Here is a 14,415-nt window from a genome sequence, read left to right as displayed (position 1 = left end):
ATTTTAAATGGCCTCTGGTTTCCACAGGAAACACTACCCGTAACAGAACTGTTAGACCCGCGGCCCTCATTCTTCCTCACACACCCCCGAGATGATTAATATCCCCGATTCCAGACCACATTCTGAAGGCTCTGGACCCGGTGGGAGACCCCAGGCCAGCGCCTCCTCCCACGGAAGGGGCAGCCACCTCCAGGGGCATCTGCCTCGCCTCCCTGCCTAGGAAGCCCAAGGGTCACCTCCTCATATGCATCTTCTCCAGATGCCGCAGTCAACTCACCTGAAAGTGTCCATTTCTGCCAAGCCACGGGCCAAGGCATTAGCTGCACATCTCTGCAAATCAGCATTTGTTCTGCTCCTGACCAAGTTCCCTGAGGCCAGAGTTCGTGCCTCTGTCTTCCTGTTTTGCCCCAGCAGAATCTCACACCCAGTGGCTGACCAGTAACTCAGCATCCGACCACTATGTGCACACCCATCCACACTGCGCCCTGACCTGACAGGAGGGCAGATGGCAGAGGCAGAACACAAGACCCAGCGCCTGTGTGTAGTGAACAGAGGAGGCAGCAGAAAAACAACTGAGACCAAAGAGACACGTTTTTTAAAAGCTTTCCTGTATCAGAGACTTTTGAGGCATGCCTGAAATAATCCAAGAAAGGATTTCTATATTTAAAATCGGTTGCTACAGTTTCAGAACGCTGTAGTCACTTCACAAACTAAATATGTTCCCAAAGTTGCCTACAAAGCAATCTATATACATACGTCGTACTTTAAAGAAGTCATTGCCAGGGAAAGGGACCCAAAAGGAAAATATTCAAAACATGCTGCAGAAACAATAAACACTCACAGCTACCTGGAAGTTAATGAGGCAAAGAGAGAGCCTCTTGAGTCACCTAATTTCTTTTCAACACCTGCCCAGCAAAGGCATCCCAAGGCCCTGGTACCTCTGACCCAGTTTTCCTGGTTCGTTGTGAAAGCTGCTGTTTGAAGAAAGAAAGGAGGTGATTCAGACCACAGGAAGGAGACAGAAATACAGCTGGCTCAGGGCTCCGACACTGCGCCGAGAGCACCAACCTGGGCCTGGCATCCGTGAGTGCCAAGGGGCCTCACAGACACCGGGAGCCCCAGCCTGCCCACTACGAACGCAGAGGGTGGTGGAGCCACCACGGCCTGGGGACCACACCTGGAGCCACAGTGGCCCACCCCAGCGCCCGTGGGCCAGGTCTTCTGAAACTCAGGCCTCCTGGGCCTCCGCGGCCAGCGCCCAAGACACAGGCTGCTTCCAACTAAACCCCTCCATATGCCCAGAGCCATGCACAGCCCCAAAGAGGATGGATGCTTAAGGGGGGATTCATTTCAGCTCTAAGTGAAACATTACTGCTGTGACAACAAGGATGGACCTGGAAGACACCAGACTGAGTGCCATAAGCCAGACACAGAAGAACAAATATTGTGTGATCTCACTGATATAATTAGAATAAGCAAACACACAAGAGTCAGAAACTAGAATATAGGTTACCAGGGGCAGGGTGGGGGCAGGGAATGGGGAGTTAATTCCTTAATTGGTACAGAGTTTCTGTTTGGGGTGATGGTAGCACAACATAGTAAATGTAATTGTAACTCCACTGAAATTACATATTAGAATGTGGTTAAAAGAGGACATTTCAGGTTATATATGTTACTAGAATAAAATTTTTTAAAAACCATAGGACTATACAATACAGTGATCCCTAATGTAAACTATGGTTTGTAAGTTAACAGTATGGCTGTAGTAACGTTTCATCAGTTGTACAAACATACCACACTAATGCAGTGTTAATAATAAGGAAAACGGGGGCTAGGGGGAGTGGGAAAGTATATGGGAATTCTATTTGACATAACTTTTATGTTACAACATCTCTAATAAAAATATTTATTTAACACGTTATTGCTTAATGAATGCAGTTTCCACTTTGAGAGATGAAAAGGTTTCGGTAATGGATAGTGGAGATAACACAGCACTATAAACATAATCAGTGCCTCTAAACTGAATATTAAAAATGGTTTAAATGGTAAGTTTTGCTATATATATGTCTCTACAATAAAAATAAAGAATAAACACATTCCTGAATACCTGGTGCAATCCTCAAAGGAAGAAGGCGTCTATCTTAAAAACATAATATTTCCCTCCATATTTTCTTATGCCACCAAATTCCACTTGCTGAACTCTCCGGTGGCCTCAGCCTATTTTGGCAGTGAGCTACTTTCTATATTCAAAGCATGTGGTGAACCGCACAAACGTTCAGAATAGGAAGCCAACTGCAGTTTACCACTTTGGGATGGTGAGGTAGAAATGTGGGAGAAGACAGCAGGGGCGTTCAAATAAAAAAGCAGTAACCGCCACCCGTAGAAGCAAGGGTATCCACCGGCCACTATGAACCACAAACAGCTGTGATGCCAAACTGCGCGGTTCAAATCCCTTCTCTACCACTTGCCCCATGCCCTGTTCTGCTCTGCCACGAATGGGGGCACAGGCACACCTATCTCAGCGTTGCAGTAAGGAGCAACTGCAGCCCTTCCAGCACACTCCTGGCACACAGCCAGTCCTCAACAGGAGGGAGCTGGCAAACTCAAGGCCCCATGCCGCTCCCTAAAGGTTTCCAGGCTGGCTACACTTACTGCGCATCCAGGTAGTGCTTCTTACCCAGCTCCCTGGACCCTTAAACCATCACACACTTATCTTAACAGTCCAGAGGTCTGAAGAGGGTCTCCCTGGGTCAAAATCAAGGCTTTGACAGGGCTGGTTCCCTCTGGAGGCTGTGGGGGCCATCTGTTTCCATGCCTCCTCCAGGGTGCTGCATTCCTTGGCCCATGACCCCTTCCACCTTCCAAGGTGGCAATGGCCAGTCCTCACAGGGCCTCTCTCTGACTCTGACCCTCCCCCACCTCCCACTTTCACTTTGAAAGACCCTGTGATTGCACTGGGGCCCCTGTAATATAGTAGGATCATCTCTCTATCCACACCCACAAAGTCTCTTCTGCCATGTCAAGTGACATTTACAGGTTCTGGCCATTAGGCTGCAGACATCCTTGGGGGCCATTATTTTGCTTGTGAGGAAACCTGAACTTCTAGGCATAGAGGCTTGCAGTTCCCAAGCCCTACTGTCATGCTTTTTGGTACCTCCACACCAGCCCCTCATTTCAGCCACGTCCTCTGGGAAGACCCACTTGACCCAGCCCTCACCAAGTAGTCCAGTCTCCTATCTGCCTATGCCCAAGCCACCTCCTCTTTACTGTACCACCAGGGCCTCTGAACCCCGCCCAGCTGCCGTGTGTGTTTGATGAACTAAGTACGCCATGCCCAGAGTCTGCTGCCCGGATCCAGGGGAAGGAGATGCCGGACCCCACCACTCCACGCAGAATCCGCAAACACCTGACCTCTGGGGGGTGTCACAGGAAGGGGGAGCCAGTGTCTGCAACACTTTTACAGCACTTGGACTTTGCTTTGCCGTGACAACCAAGAAAGTCACCAGAGGTCTCCTTTTGTCTCTGACCAGAACAGGGACCCTTGAGGGTTGACAAGCAGGAGTGGCTGCAAGCTATGAGGTATATTTTAGGGCTCATCTCACTGTAACCCCAAAATATAAAAACCCAGAATCCATTTCTTTCACTGAAAGACACTTCAGCACTAAGTGTGGAGCATAAGTTATTGAAGCTGGCTACAGAAGAAGCACTGGAAATAAATGTTGGAAAATCACTTTTAAAATATCCTCCATTCTTTTTGCCCTGAGACTGGTTTCACTGAGTATTAATAAAACAAACACAGTAATGTTTGAATAAACACCATCCTCTTGGAGTAGCAGGGATGCTGTCCAACCAAGCAAGAAGCCTATTTGTTACATTAAAATCATCAAATACTTCTACATGCAGTGCCCACTCAAAGTGTTCCTCTACATTCTTTAATACAGAGATTTGCTGTTTTACGCAGAATTTTGGTTAGTTATGACACTGGAATGACAAAAAGTTACAAGTGCCACTGCAATACTTTGTATTAATCGTGTGCATACTTTCACACTGTCATTTCCCCTCATATGTACATTCCGGCTGAAACTGTGTAAGTGCAATTTTACATGTACTGAATCTCATTTAAAAAAAAAAAAAATCAAGGCTTGTGCTCTGTATGTCTTTTGTTTCATTTCTAAAAAATAATCTGTACTCTATTTCTACAAATGTATTGTCCACAGTGAACTGGAAATTAAAGAAAAACAAAAACAAAAACCTGGTCCTTCACCACAAATACTTTAAGAAGCCCTGCTCCATGGAGTTCACCTGACAACCCCATTTCCCCCAAGTTCCTAACGCTTTTACTCATTTTAATTTTGCTTTTTTGGGACACACATCTTTCCAACGCTCAGTGACAGCCTTGCTGCCAGGAACGCCTTTCAACCAAGGCTGCCACCCGGGTGGCTGCGGCACCCCTGCAAACAGACACAGCCACCCTGGGGGCCGCTTTCTGCAGCTGCTGCCCGTTCCCAGGCGCACGGCCACTGGGCATCTGAAATGTGGCGACTGAATTAGCGAACGGATTTTTTATTTTTTAATTTTACTTAATTTAACTTTGAATTTTAGTCATCACATGTGGCTAGTGGCCACCATGTTGGACATAGAGTGTGGGGTTAGATCTTAAAAATCTTCTTTCTTAGTCTGTACATTAGGAAAAAGAGCAACATTCTGGAGAAAAATGCATTTGAAGGATAAATCTATTCTCCACGCCTGATGGGCTTTGGAGAATCGGAGGTGTCCTTCTGGAGAGGGCATGTGGGGTGCCGCACCTCTGGCTCCCACTGCCCAGAACACTGGGCGGGGGGGGGGCCACAACAGCTGGGGCTCCCAAGGAGACAGTCACGCTTACGCCTCTCAAGGGCATTCTCTAGGTCAGGCATTTCAGTCCCTATTTGTTTGCCCTTTCAGTCCTTACGAACTCAAGACATAGGAGAAAAAGACTGAGAATCTCAGGGGAGAGAGTTCTTCTGGCTTCAACAGTCATAAAACAGCCAATGGACTTAGGAATATTTTTAGCCACTTTACACTTACTTTACTTATTGAATAACTTCCCCCAAAGCTGGTAAAACTTACCAATTCTACCCTACTTGATCATGGGAGCTGGACTACGCAAACAGGTTAACATGTTAAGTATTGCAAATGGTTGTTTTCAAACAGCAATTGGATAGGGTCAATTATGAGGCTGGAAATATAATTTATTCCCCAAAGTCATTGATGAAATTACTTGCAACACTAAGTAAATGCCCATAAGTCTTTTCATAAGTGACTGTCCAGGAGAAGGGGCTGCCAACACAGAGCAATGCCACTCCTTGGTATGAGACCCATTCAAATTTCTCTGAAAATACTATGAATGGGGGTGGGGTGGGGTTAGAACAGCACCCAGACACCTGTGGCTGTGCCCTGGCGCGTAATCACACTCGGCAACCCAGGTCGGCTGACTCACAAAGCACGCTGCAGACCAGCTGCCGGTTCAGCAACCCTGCCCAAGCAACCCTGCCCGAGCGAGCCCTTCCCTCAGCCGATATTCTGGGGCTTGGTACAGAACTCAGAACACTGCCTTCCCAGCATGAGGATGTTCAGGAAAACCAATTTAGAACTGGCATGGAATCAAAATAGAGGGACCTGGGTTTTGAAAAGTTTATACCAGACAGGAAAATCCCCCAGAATTCACTTGGTCATACCAGGGAGCCCCCTTCTCTACAGCTTTCATCTCTACACCCAAAAAGGACCACCGCCTTGAGACTTAGGGCACTACACTTGTTCTCACTCCTCCTACATTTCCAACTTGTACCAAGTTAAAGGTCCTCTCACTCAGAGCCCTTTGGCTCTTGAAAGGACACCTGGGCACCTATCTCTATGACCAGTAACAGCTGCGACCTCCTAACAGCAGCCCCACATTCCAAAGGTTGGTCTAAGAAGTGAAGTAGCCACAGGGCTCAGCAAGAACCCAGCTCGGCGACTCTCCCCTTTCCAGGACGCTTCTTGCTTGACTCGTTCTCAGGGATGGCATCCTACGTTCTGGAAGCATCCGCCCTTGTCTAGGTCAATATATTTCCCTGCAGAAGAAACTTCCTAATTACCCCATTTCCAACTACCAAAGAAAAGTTTAAATTACCAACCCTCAGAAGTAGGCCTGCTTCTCTTCAAGAGAATTTCAACACGTCTGACTTCTCATTAACCAAGGCATGTGTTAACTCACTAGAAAAATGGCATAACTTACTTTCTTGCCTACGCATGACACTTAAAATCCTGCTTCCTCCAACTTTTAGAAGTCCAAATTAGTTCAGAACAAGAAGTTTATGAAGTAGGTGACATTTAACATTTAACTCTCTCATGGTACATCAGAAAATATCTGTTACAACTGTTCACCAGAGTAAAATGTGGAGACCAAGCAAGAACATACAGGCTACACCCTACCCACCCAATGAAACCAAACAATACAACAAAAAATAAAATGTAAACATATTAAAAAAAAAAAAAACCTTCAGTAACTTATGAAGACCTGTCAAGTCTTTATCTGGAAAACAGGTTTTTCTTTCAAAAGGCTCAAAAATGCCATTTGAAGCTAAGTTAAAAGCTATAAAACTGAATCAGCAGCTATCAAAGTAATACTGGTTTATGGCTTTGCCGTTTTCCTCACCTGCCACCTTGCCAGCCTGGGCTCTGCATGTTAGTCTGGCCTTAGAATTCACTGAAAGTGCTTCCTGCTGAGGAGCTCCCACAAACAAGCTGAACAAAAAGGGACAAACACACTCATCATCAGAGCCAAAAGGGAGGCCACTAGGCCTCTGGTGAGCCCACAACGCACGGGGGGGGGGGGGGGGGGGCAGGGAGTAAAAGACTCACATGGCTTAGGAAGGAAATGCCAGGCCCAAAGGTGTAAGGGCAAGAGGGCACCTGACGGGGTTGTAAACCTCTTTCCTGCAATGTCTGTTCCTGCTCACATTCGGGGGGGGGGGGGAAGGCCGCTACCACGTGCTCAAGTGCAGGGAGCACAAACGCCCGAGACGAACCCCACTTGCAGAAGTGTGCTTGGAGCATGCTGAGCGCTGGTGCGAGGCTGCACAACATCCTACAGGGAAGACAGGACATCCAAATCCTTTCAAGCAGGGCAAAGCAGTCCTGTGGGCACCCAGTTTCCATAGCTGTGTGAGGCTCAGGAAGCATGGGTGCAGAGTCCAGGAAGAAGGCTACGGCAAAGTCCCAGCACGAAGCAACAGTGCCCCGATTAGGGCGGTGGCTGGAAAACTGAAAAGGGCTTGGTAACTGGACACAGGGATGCAGAGAGAAGAATTCAAGGCGCCACCCAAGGTTTCCAGACTCCAGGGCCATGACCTGGCTTCCCTGCTACAGAACAATTTCCAACTTCAACAACCTCATCAGCAGATGTTCAACACCAATGGGAAAGCACAACACTTATCAGAGAGGGCCACAGAGCGGACCAAACTTCACTATCACCATCACGCTGCACCAAACCCATGGCCTCCCCAACTAGCCTTTCACTTTTTCTGTTAAACTGGTGTACATTTAACCTTAAATACCTACTTAGATACAACAAACCCACGATTTCCTGAGTAACACTGCTTGGACTGGGGCTGGTTATGGTTTTTCCTAATGCACACTGGAATATAATTACATAAGGCATTACTGCTCACCACCGAGAGTCATCTCACCAGTGCCACCTGGGCGTATGGGCCATGCTCTGGTCTTCACCTAAATACATTCATTCCTCAACTGCAGATGTTTGCCCATCTCCACAGCTCCATTTAATGAATCACCTCTGCTCCAGGCTGTGTGCCTGGCACCCTACACGTCCCTCATCACTTCACCCTCACAACAACCCTGCAGGTCTGGGTGACCTTCTTTTTGAGGCTACAGAAGCTGGGGCCCCAAGAGCTTAAGCCAAATGCAGGAGGTTACCCTGCTATTAAACAGCCAAGTCCTGATTCAACCCAGGCCAAATGCCTGTCCCCCAAGCTAGCCACCATGCTGCCCACTGGGAGTTTAAGTCAGCGACCCCTTCTCCTCCCTTCCAAAACCGATTCCAAAAAACTACCAACCAAGAAAGAAAATACACACTTTTTTTTGCCTCAAATTTGCTGGGAGCAATCGTATGATTAGAGAGAGTGAGTGAGAAAAAAAATCAGCAGCTTGAAAGAAACTGGAGAGCTGATGGCTTTGGGGAGTAATGCTAAATCATTAAAACCCGATGAGCTCCTAGGTTTAGTGGAATTTCATCTATACTTGCGTTCTCAGAATTGATGTTCCTTTTGTAACTTTGCAAAGAATTATTTATGCCAGCCAAGCCAAGATAAGAAAACGTACATGAAAAATCAATATTCTCACTATCAGCTGATTTGTGTCTTTTTTAATATATATATGGTGCCATCCGAAAAAGCCGCTTACGTTTTAGGTATAACAGCACAAGTTTAACTTATCTGGGTATGCAAGAGAACACTTCCACTCCCAAAACAAGCTTCAGCTGTAAAGTGTAACTTGAAACCTGGACAACCCACAAGTTTGGAAGAAAAAGAAACCCACCCCCCAACAACAAACCAAAGACGTCAGTTATCAATCCTCTTCAGAAACTGCAATTGTCTCAGATTTTCTCACAGCTTAGCATCCTGATAGTGGTGGTCTGAGTGTTGTACGAAAGTTAAACAAGCTGTCTCCGCAGGTCCCAGAGATGGCTCTGAAACAGAGACCCTTACACAGGCAGACAAACTAGACCAGGAACAAACACCAGGGTATTTACATTTCTGCAAGCCAGCAGAAGCGAGGTCTGGGGAAAACTTGGGGGAGCTTCCTGTTGACTCGGCAGGGCACACACAGACCAGATTATCGCCTCTCCAAGCACTCAGAGGCCAGAGGGACCTTGAGCACCGCCCTCCTTCAGCCCCTCAGCCTCAGGTGCCACCGGCAGTGGATAAATAAAACGCCAAACAAACCCATTCCTGGCCAGACCTATCAATGCAACCAACTCCACAGCTCTACCTGCCTCAAAACTTGAAACGGGCAAGCCTGACAGGGAGCAGGTGGCCCTAACTCCAAGGAACTGCCAACATGTCCCCGTCTCCCTCTCTGCCCTTCACTCTTCGTAACTCTCCTAACTGCGGAGAACAAGACATTTTTAATAAAACTAATCCAGGACATTGTTATTCTCCAGCGGATATGTAAGGACTGTGCAGAGTTCGGTCAAAAGCAAATGCAACCTCCAGAGTGGGGCAGGAGAGGTAACTGACACTGACCTATTGATAGGGAAAAAGTAACCAACCTAACCAGTCTCCCAGCCTTCCTTGAAACCACCCTGCCCAGGAGGGGCGGGCAGGATGTGCCCCACTTCCAACGCCTTCCCTTCCTCAAGGTGATCGGAACCCTGACAGTTTCCAGCTGCTGGTTCAAGGCAAATACACCGAACAGGTGCGAGCTACCAGCTACGCCCAGGATCCATTCACAGCCTGGCAGATGAAGCCAGAGTTGTTCTTCCCTGAAATCCACCCCATGGCTTTTTGCGTTTTAATTGGAAGGATTCTTTCACTCCGCCTGATGCTAAGTTACCATACCTAAGACAAACACCACACTTTCAGAATGGGAAGGTTTAGAAAAGGTGAAATAAACTGCCTATGACATAGGCAGCTTTTTAAACCACATACTTGTGGATGGAGACTTACTGTGTATGGACAAACATCGGAAACCCCACTGATATAAGGAACCGTCTGGGACAAAAGCCTATGCAGGGGGGAAAAAAAGTTTATATTTAAGGAACCAATATAGCTTGAAAGCTTTTGCTGCCCAATGTGAGATTCAGGTATGCCTGCAGAGTGGTGCAAACTGACAGGAAACATAAAACTTCACGAGAAAAGTAATCTCGAAAGCACACAGACTCCAGGGAGAAAACTTCTGAAAATTCTCTTGCCACTCTTGAACATTCTCTCGTCTTTTAGAAAAGACCGGCAACTTGCAGAAATGAATTATTTTCCCAGAGAGGCATTTCCGGATCAGAAATAAGCTCTGCAGTGATGTACATGTTCATTAATTCTCACTAGCACTCAAAAACATGGGGATATCAATATGCTCACAGTACTGGATTTTTGTCTTGTTTCGGTGCTGTCCAAAAAGAAAACTAAAAAGTTTATGTTTTACGTTTTAGGCATGTTGCAAAGCATGGCTTAAAAGAAGCAAAACTCTTTCAGCAACGAATTCCTTCAGCTACTTATTTGGTTTAATCACACATGCCAGACGCTCCACAAAGTTACTGCTTTACTGGGGCCAAGAGAAATAGGCTGGTCCTTGGTGTGGCCCCCAACGCTGCCGCTGCTAAGTATCAGCTTCTGCAGGCATCTCAGCTACTTCACCTCTTGCAACCTGGCAAGCCATTTTTTTCAGCGACCATCCAATTATCCCTATCAAAGTATTCACAGGCGAATACCAGTCGTGGTTAGAATCCCCACCACTAGTGAGCAGAACCCACACATACAAGCCAACCTAGAGGACAGATTCAGGTAACTAGTGCCTCCATTCATTTATGCAACCCCAAGTGGCATGCAAAAAAGCAAGCCTGGCCCAAAATATCCAATGTCCTATTCATTCAGGTGCCCCAACTGTACTCCTTCTGCTAGTCTGACCCCTTCAACAGAAGTAAGAAAAGTACTTTTTTAAGATTACTTTGCTCTTTTAAGTCTCCCAGGCCATGAAAAACAGATAAATGCCTTCCACTGACCAACTCTGCTGGAGCTATGTAAGACCCTTTTTTCCTTTACATAGCCTGACCGCAAACCTTTCTAAGCGAGACCTTATGTCTCAAACTCAAAGTACACTACCTTGGAAAATTTCGGCCTCATGGGCTGAAAATTAAGTTACCTTTAGACAGGTTTGAGTCTTACGTAGGTAGCCAAGTGTAGTGGAGCTTTCACAGTTTCAAACACACACCTGGCCGGAAGCTGACTGTGGCACATACAGTCAGGTCCCAAACTCCCCGAAAAAAGGAAACAGGTAACTTAGAAAAGCAAAGAGCCGGGGGTAGGACGCCTGGCCAGTCAAAGGCTGATGCTTTAAAATCAAGTTTGACGCTAGGCAGGGCTGTTACAGAGGGATCTGGGGAACACTTCGAAGCCCCTGTGGGCTCTCCGGGGGAGCGCACAGAAGCAGGTATGGGTAAACCCCGAGTCCAAGGAGTTCCCGAGTTGCCCCAGCTCCCCGGCCAGAACCAGGGCAAGAGAGACGGGCCCCGGGGACGCCCGAGAAAGGGGACGGTCCCCGGGGCCCGGACTCCCTCACTCCGCGGCCGGAGCGCCCTAATTCACCACTCCGGGCGTCCACTCCGGGTCCCCCCGAGCGGCACGGGCTCTGGGCGCTTTGTGCCGGGGAGGCCGAGCGCCGGGGCCGGACAATGCTCCGGTCCGGAGGGCCGGCGGCCGCCTCCCCAGCCCGCGGGCCGGGCATGACGGTGCAGCCCGGGCCGGGGCGGCCAGGCCGAGGCCCGGCGGCCGCCCGGGGCCTGGTTAAAGATGGCGAGCCCCTCGCGTGGCTCCCGCGGCTCCCCCCGGCACAATGAAAGGCGCCCCCCGGCCCCGCCGCGGCCCGGCCCGCGGGCCTCACCTTCCATCTCCATGTCCTCGGGCTCGCTCAGCTGCTGCTCGCCCGCTTTCTGCTGCTGCTGCTGCTGCTGCTGCTGCTGCTGGTGGTTCATGTCGGCCGCGGCCTGGGCCTCGCCTGCGGCCGGAGGCCGGGGCTGTGGGCCCGGCGGGCGGGCGGCGGCGGCGAGCCGGGGCGGCGGCGGCGGCGGCGGCGGCGGGGCGGCCTCCTCCTCCTCCTCCCGCGCGTCGTCGGCGGCGGCGGCGGCCCCGGGTCGGCCCGCGGCGGGCGGCGGCGGTGGCGGCGGCGGCGGCGGCAGGGAGACGCGCACGTACTTGCTCGCGATTCGCCCAATCTCGGCGCCGAGGCGGGCGGGCGGCCGGCGGGCCGGGCCGGGCGGCCTCGTCGCGGGCTGCGGCCGCCGCCGCCGCCGCCGCCGCCGCGGGGCCCGCCTCCCGCCGCCGGGGCCGGGGCTGCGGGGCCGCGGGCCGGCCGGGGGCGGAGGGCGGCCGGGCGGGGGCCGCGGCGTCAGCCCCGCCTCGGGCCGGGCGCGGCGGGCGGGAGGCCTGGCCGGCCGCGGCGGGCCTGCGGGGCCGGGGGCCTGCAGAGGCGGCGGCGGCGGCGGCGGCGCGGGCGGGCGACGGGCCGGCCGCGCTCGGGGCGCTGCGGCCTCCGCCTCCTCGGCGTCGTCGTCGGGGCTCCGGCAGCGGACGCGGCGCCCGGCGGCTCGGCTCGGCTCGCTCTCAAAATGGCGGCGGCGTGAAATGTCACATCCGCATGGGGGGCCCGAGAGCGAGCGAGCGAGCGAGGAGAGCGGGCGGGCGCCGAGCCGGGGGCGGAGCAGGAGCGGGAGGGCGGAGCGGGGAGGCGGAGCGGGGAGCGGCCCGCCCGCCGCCGCCGCCGCCGCCGCCGCCGCCACCGCCGCCACCGCCACCAGCGCCGCCCGCCCGGCCGCCGCGCCCCCCGCCCCGCCGCCCGCCTCGGGGCTGTCCGCGAGCCGCGAGACCTGGGGTGGGGGCTCGGCCGCTGCCCGGAGGCCCAGTCCCTCGGCCCCCCGGCCCTGGGGGCGGCGGCTCCGGCGTCTGCCCCAGGCCGGGCGCTTGCCCCTCGGGACAAGTCACGGCGGCCCTCGCGGGTCGAGCCCGGGAAAGGTCTGGTCCGGGTTCCCCTCCCGGCCGGTGACCGTGGGCAAGTCGTGGATAAGGCTCGGAGGAGATCCCGAGACGGAGTGGTTTTTACTATAAGTATCTTCTTCCCACCCATCCCGATCTGGAGTTGATTCACCCCATCTCCAAAGAGGGAAAGCGTGGTTTCTCTAGTCAGCCCCAACTGGCCAACCCAAAGCGCTCCTCATCTGGCATGAGGTTGTGGCCTTGATATCAACTCAGTCTGGCTGAGATTACCCAGCTAGAAGCTTCCCGATCCTGGAGAGCTTCTTCCGCGCACAGCTCCATCCTGTCTCGGGATCCTGCAGAAACGCTCCGGATGAGGGGCTCAACTCGATGGTAGAACAAGGCAGCGCGGGTGAGGAAGAGAAGGAAAAGGCTACGCGTCCCTATACATCTGTGCATCTAAATGGCCGTCTCAAGGGAGAATACGATTTTTGCCCTAACATGGCCAGCAGTAGGCTCTGTGATTTCTGCCCCAATCTGTCTCCCACCCGCCTTGGCCTGCATTATTCTTCTCCACTTTATTTACTGTCGCCTTTCCACCCCCAGCAGCATGCCGGTTCACTGCTGTATCCCAAAGGCAGTGGGATACCAAAGGGATGTAGCAAGCGCTCAACACGTATTTATCGAATGAATGAATGCACCCTTCAAATGTGAGTAGGGCCCCTTCCCCAAGCATTTTTGCACGCTTGGAGTTTCCCCACGAGCAACTTTACTGATAGGACAGAGCAGGAGTTAACTTCACCAGAAATCCATCCCATCTCCTGGGTCACTGCATTCAGAGGAGGTGTTGTTATTCACAGGAATTCTCACAGATGCTAATGAACAGTTGTCAGATGCAAAGGAGTACTTCCCTCCTGCTCTCCAGAGACTGGGGGAGGGAAGAAAGGATATTTCAGACCAAGGAAGAGGGTGTCTGGTTCCACACTGGCCAACTTTATCTTCATTTCTGGGTTCAAAGCCAGCCAGGGACTTATTAGGATTAAACAGGACATCTTGCATGACAGCTGGACTAAATGGGATATATCCATATGATGGAATACTATTCAGCAATAAAAAAGAATGAACTTACATGTTACACCATGGATGAACCTAAATTATGCCAAGTGAAAGAAATCAGTCCCAAAAGACCACAAATCGGATGGTTCTATCGATACAAAATGTCCAGAATAGGCATGTCAATCTACAGAGACAGAAAGTACAGTCGTGATTGCCGGGGTTGGGTATGGGTCAGGGGGTTGGGGAGTGATTGCCAATAGGTACAGGGTCTCTTTGGGGGGGCAAGAAAAATATTCTAAAATTAGATTGAGCTGATGGTTGCGCATGTCTGGGAATACACTAAAAATCATTTACTCTATACTTTAAATAGGCCAACTGTATGGTATATGAATTATACTTCAAGAAAACTGATTTTGAAAAATGCAAAGATGAGAATGAATGAGGAAGACCAGACAAGAAGCTGCTTTATAGTCAGGCAAAAGATGGAAAAGGATTCTTCTAGGACTATGGTAGAGAAGGAGACAAGAAGGCAGGATCAGAACATGTTGGCAGGTCAAGTTGACTGGACTTGGTGATGAAGATGATTCTAGTGGGAAGGAAAGAGGAATCAAACATGGCTCCAAGTTGCTTGAGCAGC

General features: G+C 50.9%; 1 protein-coding gene across 1 annotated transcript in view; it reads right to left on the bottom strand.

Moving 5' to 3' along the window:
• The window catches only part of USP7 (ubiquitin specific peptidase 7), a 79,274-nt gene extending 67,510 nt beyond the window's left edge, over positions 1–11,764 (bottom strand). The window contains exon 1 of the mRNA XM_077141852.1: positions 11,635–11,764. Coding sequence (XP_076997967.1) covers positions 11,635–11,725 — 91 coding nt within the window. The 5' untranslated portion in view covers positions 11,726–11,764. The remainder of the gene's footprint in view (positions 1–11,634) is intronic.
• Between the last annotated feature and the right edge of the window lie 2,651 nt (positions 11,765–14,415).

Source organism: Tamandua tetradactyla, chromosome 23, assembly GCF_023851605.1.
Source record: "Tamandua tetradactyla isolate mTamTet1 chromosome 23, mTamTet1.pri, whole genome shotgun sequence".
NCBI classification, from domain to species: Eukaryota; Metazoa; Chordata; class Mammalia; order Pilosa; family Myrmecophagidae; genus Tamandua; species Tamandua tetradactyla.
Note: the sequence above shows the minus strand (reverse complement) of the source record. Positions and strands in the feature narration are given on the sequence as shown.